Source organism: Rhinolophus ferrumequinum, chromosome 4 (assembly GCF_004115265.2).
Source record: "Rhinolophus ferrumequinum isolate MPI-CBG mRhiFer1 chromosome 4, mRhiFer1_v1.p, whole genome shotgun sequence".
Taxonomy (NCBI): Eukaryota; Metazoa; Chordata; class Mammalia; order Chiroptera; family Rhinolophidae; genus Rhinolophus; species Rhinolophus ferrumequinum.
In genome coordinates this window covers 46209348-46221897 of record NC_046287.1, presented here as the reverse complement: position 1 = coordinate 46221897, position 12550 = coordinate 46209348, and the positions used below count along the sequence as shown (strand labels likewise).

The 12550-nt window shown below is 42.1% G+C and overlaps 1 protein-coding gene across 4 annotated transcripts in view; it reads left to right on the top strand.

Moving 5' to 3' along the window:
- Positions 1-12550, top strand: part of NALCN (sodium leak channel, non-selective) — a 315292-nt gene that overhangs the window by 222772 nt on the left and 79970 nt on the right. For all 4 annotated transcript variants that reach the window (XM_033104832.1, XM_033104830.1, XM_033104828.1 and 1 more), the window contains one exon: positions 12050-12186. In XM_033104832.1, coding sequence (XP_032960723.1) covers positions 12050-12186 — 137 coding nt within the window. The remainder of the gene's footprint in view (positions 1-12049; positions 12187-12550) is intronic.

Sequence of the window (12550 nt, the reverse complement as noted above, 5' to 3'; positions counted from 1 at the left end):
TCATTTTAAAGTCTATTTTGTCAGAAATAAGTATTGCAACTCCAGCTTTTTTCTCGTTTCCATTTGCATGAAATATCTTACTCCAACCCTTCACTTTCAGCCTGTGTGTGTCTTTTGTTCTGAGGTGAGTCTCTTGTATACAGCATATACAAGGGTCTTGCTGTCTTATCCAGTCAGCCACCCTATGTCTTTTGATTGGAGCATTTAATCCATTTACATTTAAAGTGATTATTGATAGGTACATAGATATTGCCATTTTTAAATTTGTAGTTAGGTTGTTTTGATCTTTCTTCTATTTACAGAAGACCTTTTAGTATTTCTTGCAATGCTGGCTTGGTGGTAATAAATTCCTTTAGCTTATTTTTTTCTGGAAAGCTCTTTATCTCTCCATCAACTTTAAATGATAGCCTTGCTGGATAAAGCAATCTAGGTTGTAGGCCTTTGTTTTCCATCACTTTAAGTATCTCCTGCCACTCCCTCCTGGCCTTCAATGTTTCTGTAGAAAAATCATTTGATAGTCTTATGGGAGTTCCCTTGTATGTAACCCTCCGTCTTTCTCTTGCTGCTTTTAGGATTCTCTCTTTGTCTTTAAGCTTTGCCATTTTAACTATAATGTGTCTTGGTGTGGACCTGTTTGGGTTAATCCTGGTTGGAACTCTCTGCACTTCCTGGACTTGTATGTTGGTTTCCTTCATCAGGTTGGGGAAGTTTTCAGACATTATTACTTCAAATATGTTCTCAATCCCTTGCTTGCTCTCTTCACCTTCTGGTATTCCTATGATGCGCATGTTGTTGCGCTTGATGTTATCCCAGAGGTCTCTTAGGCCATCTTCATTGTTTTTTATTCTTTTTTCTTTTTGTTGTTCCGTTTGGGTGATCTCTGCTACCTTGTCTTCTAAGTCGCTGATTCGATCCTCTGCTTCATCTAGCCTGCTGGTAATTCCTTCAAGTGAGTTCTTAATTTCGGTAATTGTGTTCTTTAGTTCCAACTGGTTTTTCGTTATGATTTCTACATCCTTCTTTATGTTTTCTCTAAGCTCGTTTGTTATGATTTCTACATCCTTCTTTATGTCTTCTCTAAGCTCCTTAAACATTCTTATCACCAGTGTTCTGAACTCTGTCTCTGAGAGGTTGGTTACGTCTGCTTCATTTGGTTCCAGTTGTGGAAGCTTCTTCTGTTCTTTTATTTGGGACGTGTATCTTTGTTTCCCCATTCTGGCTGACTGTGTTTATTTTGATATATTAGGTAGATCCCCTAGAGTTCTTAGTTCTTGCTAGGTTATCTTGTGTAGTATGTGTCCTTTATATTTGACTCGCACCACGTCGTCCTCCTCTGCGTGTGCTCCAAAGGTGAGTCTTGTGTTGTGTACACTGTCCCGTTCAAGAAGATCTTTAATTGCCTCCCGCTAATGAGCAGGTGGGGTCAACTCCTGGGCTGACCTGCCGTGAGACTTGGCTCTGCCCCCCGCAGGGCACTCTGCTGCGTGAGGGTTGACCACCCCAATGTGGTTTGGCCTCTATGGGCTCCAGAGCCTGCCGAGAACCCCCTCTAGGTATGTGACCTGCAGGTCAACCCCGGCTGCACTCAGATTTGGTCTGGAGTTGGCCCCCAGATATGCCGAGTCCCGTGCCACCCAAGCTGGGCCCCGGCAGGGAAGTCCCAGAACAAGGCACAGCAGCAATGACAACAGCAAAGAAGAAAAGAAAAAAAAAAAAAAAAAAAAACAGCCGATAACCCCCGCTCGACACAGGCAAAGATATCAAAGATACAAGATAAAGCAAAACAAAACCAAGCAAAGCAAAACAGAGCAAAACAAAAAGCAGCGACCGTCTCGGCCTGAGCCCATCAAGCAATGACCAGGTTGTCCTCTGCTGTACCAAAGAGCCCCCTGCTTATTGCGCAGGCAGAGCCGGTCACCTGGTGCTCAGAGAGACTTTGGGACTGCAGACTTAAAAGCGTGGGCCTGAGGGGTCTGGATGATAGTCTCCACAAAGTCAGTGCAGCTTCTGCCCTTGTCCGCACGTATGCACACCGAGAGGAGCACCACCAGTCCTTTGTCCAGAGCTCGTGAGTCCTAGGGCACTCCTTCAGTGTGTGTGTATGGGTGCGGGCGGGAGATTTCTGATCTGCTGACCGTGCCTCACAAGCTGGGCCCCGGCAGGGCAGTTTCAGAACAAAGCAAATCACCAAGCACAACAACAACAACAACAACAAAGAAAAATATCAAATACGTTCACATGCAAAAACCACCTGATAACCCCACTCGACAGAGGCAAAGATATCAAAGATATAAAGACAAAGCAAAACAAGACAAAACAAAGCAATACAAAAAGCAGCGACAGTCTCGGCCTAAGCCCACCAAGCAATGTCCAGGTTGTTCTCTGCTGTACCAAGGAGCCCCCTGCTTATTGCGCAGGCAGAGCCGGTCACCTGGTGCCCAGAGAGACTTTGGGACTGCAGACTTAAAAGCGTGGTCCTGAGGGGTCTGGATGATAGTTTTTACAATATCAGTGCAGTTTCTGCCCTTGCCTGCACAAATGCAGACTGAGAGTGGCACCACCAGATATGTGACCAAAACTCTTGAGTCTTAAGGCACCTCTTCAGTGTGTGTGTGTGAGTGCGGGCAGGAGATTTCTGATCTGCTGGAAGCCCAGAGCTGCGCCTGCCTCACTGCTGATCTCCGGGTGTGTCTCGGCCGCTGCACCCACCCCACCCTAGGCAAGCCAGGAAGGGTGGGGGCTGGAGATGGAGGGGTCTTCACTCTCCCAGCCCAGCCGTGCGTCGCCCTCTTCCCGCAGGCCAGAAAAGGTGGTGGCTGGGGGTGGAGGCGTCTCTTCTCTCCTAGCGCAGCCAAAATCACGCACACTGCCCAGACTGCCTGGGTCAGGGCTGCCCGTCAGGCTTCCCAAAGCGTGAGCTTTTGATACCACTTCTCGGTTCAGGGGCCGGTTTAAGTCTCTGGAAGGGCGGGGTAAGATTGGAAGAGCGCGGCGGGGGAGGGGCCTAGGTATGGAGACTGCGCCCCCCCGTCCACCGCAGGGCGCGCCGCCTTCCCGGCGGGAGAAATCAGCCGCGGGACGCAGGGAAAGAGCCGCCACCCGGTCTCTGCGCTCTCCGCTTTGCCTGGGCCCCTGTGCGCGCCCGGCACAGCGGGGCTGCACCGCGGTTTCCAGTCCTAGTCTCTGGAAGGGCGGGGTAGGATTGGGAGAGCAGGGGGGGGAGGGGCCCAGGTATGGAGACTGCGCCCCCCGTCCACCGCAGGGCGCGCCGCCTTCCCGGCGGGAGAAATCAGCCGTGGGACGCAGGGAAAGGGCCTACCCCCGGTCTCTGCGCTCTCCGCTCTGCCTGGGATCCCGCGCCTGCCCGGCTCCGTGGTTTTCGGTCCTCGCCCCCGCCAGCTGAGGCTCCGCTGGGGGCTGGGCTCTCCCGCCACTGCCGGCCGGGCGCTCCCACGCCGTTTCTCCTCCTCCTCTCCTTGCTCCGTCCAGTTAGCTTACCCCCAAGAATTTCTTAGCTTCAAGCAATCCACGAATCTCTCCACTACATTGTGTGGTGAGCGAAAATTTCCTCGATGGGTTATAGTTCCCGTTTGCAACAAGATCTGGAGGAGAACTCAGAAAGTGCGCCCTGCTGCCGCCATTCCTATGACGTCACCTCCACGTCTTATTTTTTTACTGTTTTTATTATACATGGAGTATGCTGTCTCCTGTGTTTTGTAAATCAAGACAGAGAGGACAATTATGTGGGTGCATTGTGTGTGTGTGTGTGTGTGTGTGTGTGTTCTGAATTCCCTTTGGTATGGGGTTTTTTCCTATTACTTACTGAATATTCATCTCATAACAAGAATCAAGGATCTAGTTTACATGGGACTCTAATTTCATCTGAAGTGGAGCAAAAAATGCATTATTTATTATAATGAACATGTTTCTATGACTTAGTAAATTCCCTAATGGAAACAATGTGTCTCAGTTGAATAACACAAGAAAGATATAATATAAAATAGAAGTGTTTGGGACCTAGAAGAAAAAACATACAAAAGCAAAACTGTATTCATTACTACTGTCTCTAAGAAACCATGAACTTCATTAATGGGATTTTAAGGGACACTAATATGAGGAAAACTTATCTCTTCAACATAATTTGGTATTCTAGTTTTTGAATAGTTTTCTTTTCCCCTCTTATTAACTTGTTAGCATTTTCTGCTAGCCTAGCCTTGTTGCAAATATTATTTACATTGCTGCACGAAGTCCCCTTCTTAAGGATATTTATAAAACCTGTAAGATGTTAGGTTCAGTGTTGTACCAAGAGCACGAAAGTAAACATTTTTGTGCACATCTTAGGGATGTCGTCAGATAGTGTAAACGCAACAGCCCTTCCTAAGTGCTCTGCTGGCCTCCCAAACAGAGCGACCTCTCAATACCCCAGTGTGCCAGCTCCTTAAAGAACCTCCCTTCTGTCCCCGTGTCCTTCACGGGCATGCTGTAAGGATGAATGAGTAACAGCTCTGAATCTGTTGAGAGATGTAGAAAAGAAAACACCACATGCCATTAATCAGCTGAAGGTATGAAATTACTTTGAACATTTTGGGGTGCCAGCTGTCATATAAAAGTGCAGCTTTTTATGGCCCATATGCAAACCAAGAAACCCCAATTTGACTTTGGAAGTACTGGACTTATTAAAGATTGCTGTGGAACGAGGGGAAATCAGAGACTTCAACATTTTTGAAAGTAAACATTATTAAAGAGGACATCATTGCTTTCTTATATGCAATCATGTGGCTGAACGAATCTTTGCCCAGGATAAAAAACAAAATGTCCTCCCCTCTACGAAACTCTTCACTGGGTTCAACAGGCTAGTGAGGGAATATTTTTTTATGTTTGTATATCAAGGTTTTATAGTAACACAAGGCTATTAATAAAAACCAACATGTTTGATCATTACTCCAGATATCCCATCTGTTTTAACCCAGAAGCTGTGCAGTTCAGGTTGCGAAATCACAGAGGCAAAATAGCAAGAGAAACTTTCTTGAAAAATAGTAGTTTATGCTTTAGGAAGAGACTCAATTCTGAATTACTATGTCGTATCTAGATCCAGAAAAACCAGCAAAAGCCATCATGTAAAGAAACAAAGAGAATTCAGCCTTAATTTACTCAGGCAACAAAGAGGAACTCCTTTCTCTAGACTGAACATAATATGGTAATTTTCATATATTGACCAGTCAAAACATATTCTTCAGTTGCATTACCCCATAGATCTATGTAGATTTTTCAAGCTAGCATGGACTAGATTTTAAAATGAGAATTTTTCCCCGAGTCCGAATGTTTTTTTAAAATTGTTTTAGGAAAGCACACCAAAAAAGTACAAAAAAATTTATTTAATGTAATCCTTCAATTCAGTTAGTGTTGCAGTGTTCAGAAAGGAACTGAAACTGCATAATGTTTGAATATTTTAACAGAAGAAAGCACAGACTGAAATATGGAAGATTTAAGCGATGAGGCAGAGCAGGGTATGTGTCATGCAGAGCAATTACACCCAACTCTCTGGAGAAGCACAAGTAAAGCAAAAGGCTTTCAGCCGCCCAGTGGGTAATGATATCTCGGCAAGACAGATGTTGAGCCATAGAATAGCACTGAGCTTAGATGATTTATATTTTTTAAAGCTCAGGGTTTGAAAATTTTTTCTTTGATTCTAATTTCTTTTTTGAAAATGTGTGTGTTTTTCTAACCATGGGAGTCTGGACTAAGCTATCATCTCATCTATCTGTTGCAACCAGACTTCATGCTCAGTTGAAACCATTTTAAGCCCCTTCCTTTGTACTGTTCTTTACATTAGCTTTTTCAATATTAAGAATAAAATCTTGGAGTTCTCTGAATTATGTCCCTTCCATTCAAAAATCATGATCTTTGAAATAATTTTATGTGGACATTTACAATTACAATTACTATATTTCAGCAGGTCTGCTTTTGTGGTATAGTATAATGATCTTAAATTATTATCCAGTTCTTATAGTCCATATTATTCACTCATTTGCATCAAAGTAAATTCAGTCTTGGAAAATCTCTGCTTACATGCAAGAAGGGGAAAGACTTTGGATAAAAGGTAAAATAGTGTTTTATCACATATTAAAGAAATTTTATAGTGGCTTCAAAGTACCACGAAATACTTTCCTTTACCCTGGTTGCCTCCTCCTCCTTCTCTCTCCACACACACACACACACACACACACACACACTTTAATCTTGCTCTTTCCTCTTCTCTTTTTTGTATCTTAGTCACAATCATGGACTGGAAAAGGAGAAATGGTCAAGGTTACGGTGATTAATAGCGGGGAAGTAAGAATTAACTGATTTTGCTCAACTGCATCATCTGCCCATTTTAAAGAACTTTCTTTTTATGAAGTATACTATACATATGGAAAGAGGCATGTTGCCGAATTTTTACTTACTGAACACACCCAGCACCCAGATAAAAAAAAAAATAAAACCCCTGTAGGAGCACTTCCCATTATTATGCTTCACCTCCACCCCAAGATAACCACTCTCCTGAGACTAAGCAACATAGATTAATGTTGCCTGTTTTTTAACTTTATATAAATGGAATCATTCAATGTGCTCTCTTTTGTTTTGTCTGGCTTCCTTCGCTCAACACTATGTTGTGAAATTCACCGAAATTCTTATGTTTGGATGTAGTTCATTGATGCAGTGTTTAAATATGCCACAGTGTACTTTTCCATTTAATTGCTGATGGGTACTTGAAAAGTTTACAGTTTGGGACTCTCTCAAATAGCGGTGCTGTGGGTTTGCAAGGTTGTGGCTGTGCTATACAGGTACACACATTTTTATAGGTGTACTCCTAGGATAGGATCCCCAGGCCACTGGATGTGTGTATGTATTAGGTTGGTGCGAAAGTAATTGTGGTTTAAAAGGTTAAAAAGAATTACAAAAACCGCCATTACTTTTGCATCAACCTTTCTTCATCACTACGTCTTTCAGTTGATGCTACTTAACTCTGAACAACAAGAAAGAGCACTTGGCAACAGTTGTTCAGAAGGAGGCCCTATCCTGCTTCTAGAAGATTCCATTTCATGCCTCACCAGTGAGATCTGATATATCTGCCAGTTGAGCAGGCACTCATCTTTCTCTATTTCATTTGGCCCTTCTGCACATCTATGGGGCAACAAGACCTGATGATACTCAAGAAGGAGGTTTGCAATATCCCAGAGAACCTTCTGAGTAATCAAAAAGAGCTTCTTATTTGCTCTTTGTGCTTTTACATGCAATGATCAACTCATGCTGAATTCTAATTTACTTAATCACAAACAGTTACTGTATTTTTAGCCTCTGGAAGGTGCTATAAAAGTAAATTAAAAATGAAATCTAGCTCCTAAAGATCTTAAAAGCTTTGGGGAATATAAGTAACTCTAATATAAATTAGAATGAGATGAGTTCCATTTAAAAAACATATAGGCAAGGTGATTATTTTTTAATACTGGTAACCTACATATGTTAAACATTATATTCTAGAATATTTTATTAATACTATAAAATTTTATGTGTAAAATTATTCTGAGCATTCATCAGTTAGCTCATCCAAAGCAGACATAAGTTCAGATAAAATGCCAGAGTCAAATTTAGTCTCTTCTACCTAGGGATACCTATACTCCACACAAACAAATTTACCTATTTATTGTTTATTTATCTGCTTATCTCTCCACCCTTCAGGGTATACCTAACATCCTTCTTTTTATTTCCCAGTTATCTACTGCAGAGTTTAGTTCTGCCACCTGATTAGTATAATTATTCATTCAAAAATATGTGTTTAGCTTACTTTGTGTCAAATATTGTGGCAGGCCTTGGATGTGAAATAATGAACACTCCCCCCCACCCCCACAATCCTTGTCTTTCTAGAGTTACTGTCTCAGGGAAGAGATATAGTGTTCAAAAGGTCAAATGTTATAATTTCAAATAATGCTATGTGGCCACGCAGCAGCCTACCCGCCTGTCTCCTTGTATTTGCCCCCAAAGAAAGGAGAGTCTGTGAGACGGATCCTTTCAGGGACTTTGCTTCACCTTTGTGTTTGCACCTTATGTCTCCCTGTTTGGTCCCAAAAAGATGGCCGGTCAGCCAATGACGAGTAAGATTCCCCATGGGGGGGGCGGGGCGGACAACTCAAGCCAGGCGCAGTTGAGTGGGGACCAACAGGAGAACCCACAGGGTTCATAGAGGTGGGCACAGCCCCCCACCTTCCCCAGGCTAAGGAAAGCCTCTGCCTCTGTGGCTGCATTCCTTCCCAAAACCTGCAAGGGAAGAGATTCAGTGATGTGCTCTCCATCTATTCATATGCATATAGGTTTTGTCCTTTGGAGAAGTACACACATCCTGAGACTTAGGGTTCTGCTGCCTGCAGGCAAGGGTGATTGGCTTGAATCAGTTTCCTATTATAGTGTATGGGATTCACAGATCTTGAGATTGACAAGCTTTATCTCTTTTACTTCCCCACCTAACTAATAAAAGCTACTGCGTAGGCCCGATTTGGTGCCCAGTCCATGAGGCTGCAGGTCCCTTGGCCCCACGCTTAAACTCTATTCATGGCTACTGTTTTTTCTTAACCCTGCACTGTCCTCCTCGCTCCCCACAACCCTCATCCTGCTGGACGCGACAATGCTATGTGTAGTAAATTTAATAGTGTCCCCCCAAAATTCATGTCCACCCAGAACCTCAGAATGGGACTTTATTTGGAAATCAGATTTTTGCAGTTGTAATCAAGTAAAATCATACTGATTTAGGGTGGCCCTAATTTCAATGGTTGGTATCTTTGTAAGAGTAAAGAGAGAGAGATTCGGACAGAGAGACAGAAACTCACAGGCCAGAAGGCATTGTGGTGACAGCGACAGATAGCGGAGTGATGCAGCTACAAGCCTAGGACCACCAAGGGTGGCTGAAAAGCTTGGAAAAGTCAAGGAGGGATTTCTTCCCTGGAGCATTCAGAGAGAACGTGGCCCTTCTGGTTCTTTGATTTAGGACTTCTAGCCTCCAGAACACTGAGAGAATAAGTTGCTTTTATTTTAAGATACTAATCTTATAATAATTTGTTGAAGCAGTCCTAGGAACCTAGTACAATAATGTATTAGCTTGAACCATAAGAAATTGCCTATTTTGGACTGATTTGACCTACACTAACAGCATTTTCATATGGTCCAACCCAATATGCTATGAGCTTGTAAGAGGGAGACCTTGTTGGTCAGAGAAAGCTTTCCTGAGGATTTGCTAGTGGAACTGAAATCAGAAGACCAAGTAGAAGTCAATGCAGAATAAGAGCGAAAGGGGAAGAATGGAGCTCCCAACAGAAGGGCCTGTGTGTGCAAAGGTTTTGAGGCAGAGGGCCCAGACAATTTTGAGGAACTAAAAGAAGGTGACATGACTGGAACATGGTGTAGGCATAGAGCCAGCTGAGGCTGGACACGTAGGGAGGAGCCAAATCAGACTTTAATGCCAAAAGAGTAAGTAAGAGTTTTGTTTTAAGAACAATGGAACACCATTGAAGGGCTTCAGCCAGGAGGTGAGACGATTACTATGACTGCAGAATGGAGAACAGATTCACAGGAGACAAATCAGATGGGGGACCATGGAAGGGAGTATAGGAGCCCAGGTGATATCTTTGACTAGGGAAGCACTGGGCGGTGTGGGGGGTGGGGGCGGGGGGGAAGGGGAGATTGAAAGGATGGACAAATTGAGAGGTTCTCAGGAAAGAGCCCTTTGTTTTCATTTTGGTGACATGTCCTTATTGATATACCATTTGCTCTTGTGCCTCTTTGAAGACATTTAATTCTCGTAACATACACATACCAGCCCTGATAAATCTAAAACCTAAGTGTTAACTAGTATAGTCATGTGTAGCAGTTCTGCTGCCCAAGAAGTCTCTGGAAATAGAAGTCGCACCTTCATTGTTTGTTTGTTTGTTTGTTTGTTTCTGCCTTTTCCCTCACCTTCTTCTCCCAGCACTTTCTTTTTCTCCTGGCTACAGCAGCTATTTTATTGTCATTATCCGTTTATATAAACATCTATTCATTATAATAAGGGCTCTGTGAGGGCAAGTGCTGTGTGTTAGTTATTTTTCTATCCCCAGAACTTAGGAATGAACTTGGCCTATGGGATTTTATTTATAAGTAACTGCATCAACATATAAATGCATGTGTCAGCAAAGACATGAACTAAATACCTTATTTCTGCTCTGTCTTCTCAGCCTGCCTTTGGCCTGATACGACTGTCTTTCTTTCTGCTCTGACTTGATTTCCTAACTTCTTTTTCTTGTTCTGTATACTCTACTTACCCTGAGAAATATTTTTCTACTAGTTGTGTAATTAACTTTTGGAAAATAAGTCTCTTCTTCATGAATATCTTTGTTTATGAATGGAGCCGTATTTCTCATTGCCTGCATCTCATGGAGATGCTAGGTATTTTTGTTTTGTGCCTTTGGGAGCTAATTTTTTATCCCTGTCGTCATCATAACCGTCGAATTATTGAGAACACGCTCAGTGTTCCACTGAGGGAGACAGGAAGCCACTGAATACCAGTGGCCCCTTCCCTAAATAAGATTCCCACCTAAGACAAAAAATCCAAAGCTGAGCCACAAAATGAAAGAAGACACACAAACGGTTATGGTAAAATATTTATATTATATGAAACAAAAATGTTAAAACAGTTTCTGTAGTGGAAGGAGAAAAGAGACACATTTTCTGAACTAGAAATAAGACATATAATCTCACTATGAACTCACAACCAGCTGGACAACTACGCCACATAATGTATTGAAATTGGGATACTCCTCCAAAATGTAGTCTTGTGTTCTCTCTGCTCAGTTTGGATGTCCCCACATGGTACAAGGGAAGAGTTGCCACCAATCTTCCTGTTATAACAACTTTCTCAGCCTCTCATGCTACTCTTTCCACAAACCCTAGACAAATTATAGTTATCAAGTAAAAGCGTACCCAGATAGGAATAAGATGCTGATGGCTTTTGAAACATGCTTCCCTAACTCCACCAAAAAGGCTGCCTGAATTAGAGGTACTCTTTGAACAGGAACAGTGAAGTTTGCGGAGCCAGCACAGGAGACAGGATGTGAGAAGGGGGACATGGAGAGATTAATTCTGGTCTGCAGAGAGGTCTGAGAGGAAGGGAATGAATGGTCAAGAGAAGTAAGGAAAGGCCACAAGAGAAGTCAACCTTGGGAGAGGAAAGAAAGGAGAGGGAGAAAGTGTGGAAACCATTACCTCGTTTTTCAGGTCAGAATTCTGCCAGTCAAATCGATCCTTACTGATGTCTCCTTAGCTCAGCATTGGTTCCGGTTTGTGATGTTAGACCTCAGCTTCTCTGAAACCTGATTTGTAGAAATATAAAAACCATCTTATAGAAAAATACATACATACATACATACATACATACCATTTGCATGTCATTTCTTGCAAAGATGTTTTATGGCATGTAATATAATAATTCCCAAGCATCTTTACACGTAAACAGGAGACTCTTCCTTTATGTACCAATGTGTTATTTCCATTTTGAGCTTCTCTTTTTAATCTGTTAGAGTAAATGACCAACTTTTCTTGACATTTTTACTCTTTTCAAGTATCACGACTTAGGGTTTTAATTTATTTTTTATTCTTTTGATTTCTAATTCTAGCACACATATTTATAAAAACATTTTATTTTTTAAGTATGTTAATGATAATAAATAGGTCAACAGAAAACAAAGTTCGGCATGGAGTTTAAATTTGGGAGTAAAAGAACAAATTTGTCTTCTAAAATTTTTTTCTGGCTTAGTTTTTTGTTTAATTTAGTTTTGTTTTTGTTTTTCTGGTGCTCAGTTTGAATACAGAGAATATTATATGGCAGGTGACAGACATATACTTGGCAGTTCTTTGCTGCCATCTACTGTTTCCTCATGTAACAACTCATTGTTTCTTTGATTCAAAAAATTCTCATCCTCTATGACTGACAGTACTAAAGGGTCTCCTCTTTTCTTCTTCTCTCTATTTTTTTTTTCTTTAGTTAAAGCAAAGTGAAGCAAATGCAGACACCAAAGAAAAGCTCCCTTTGCGCCTTCGAATCTTTGAAAAATTTCCCAACAGGCCACAAATGGTGAAAATCTCAAAGCTTCCTTCAGATTTCACAGTTCCTAAAATCAGGTATTAAAGTATTTCTTTAATTGTTTATCTCAAATACCCTCTAAAAGATTCATCTTAAATCTGCTTCAGCCCTTCTTTCAAACTCATGTGGGTGCGTTGTTTTTCTATTTTTAAGTTATTATCCATATTTCTACCCTCTCTACCTCTGTTTTAAAACCGTTGACCCCTCTAAACAGTATATTCAGAGCAGTGTCATTTGATGAGTATATTAGCATCGCCTGGAAGGCTGCTTCCCATGGCTCCTTCCTGAGATGCTCCTCAGGGATTTGACTTCCCAGGTAACTAGGGAAGGTGCTTAAGGTTGCAGAGATGGCAGATAAGGCTTCAACCTGAGACCCTCAACCATGTAAGGATAAAATTGACT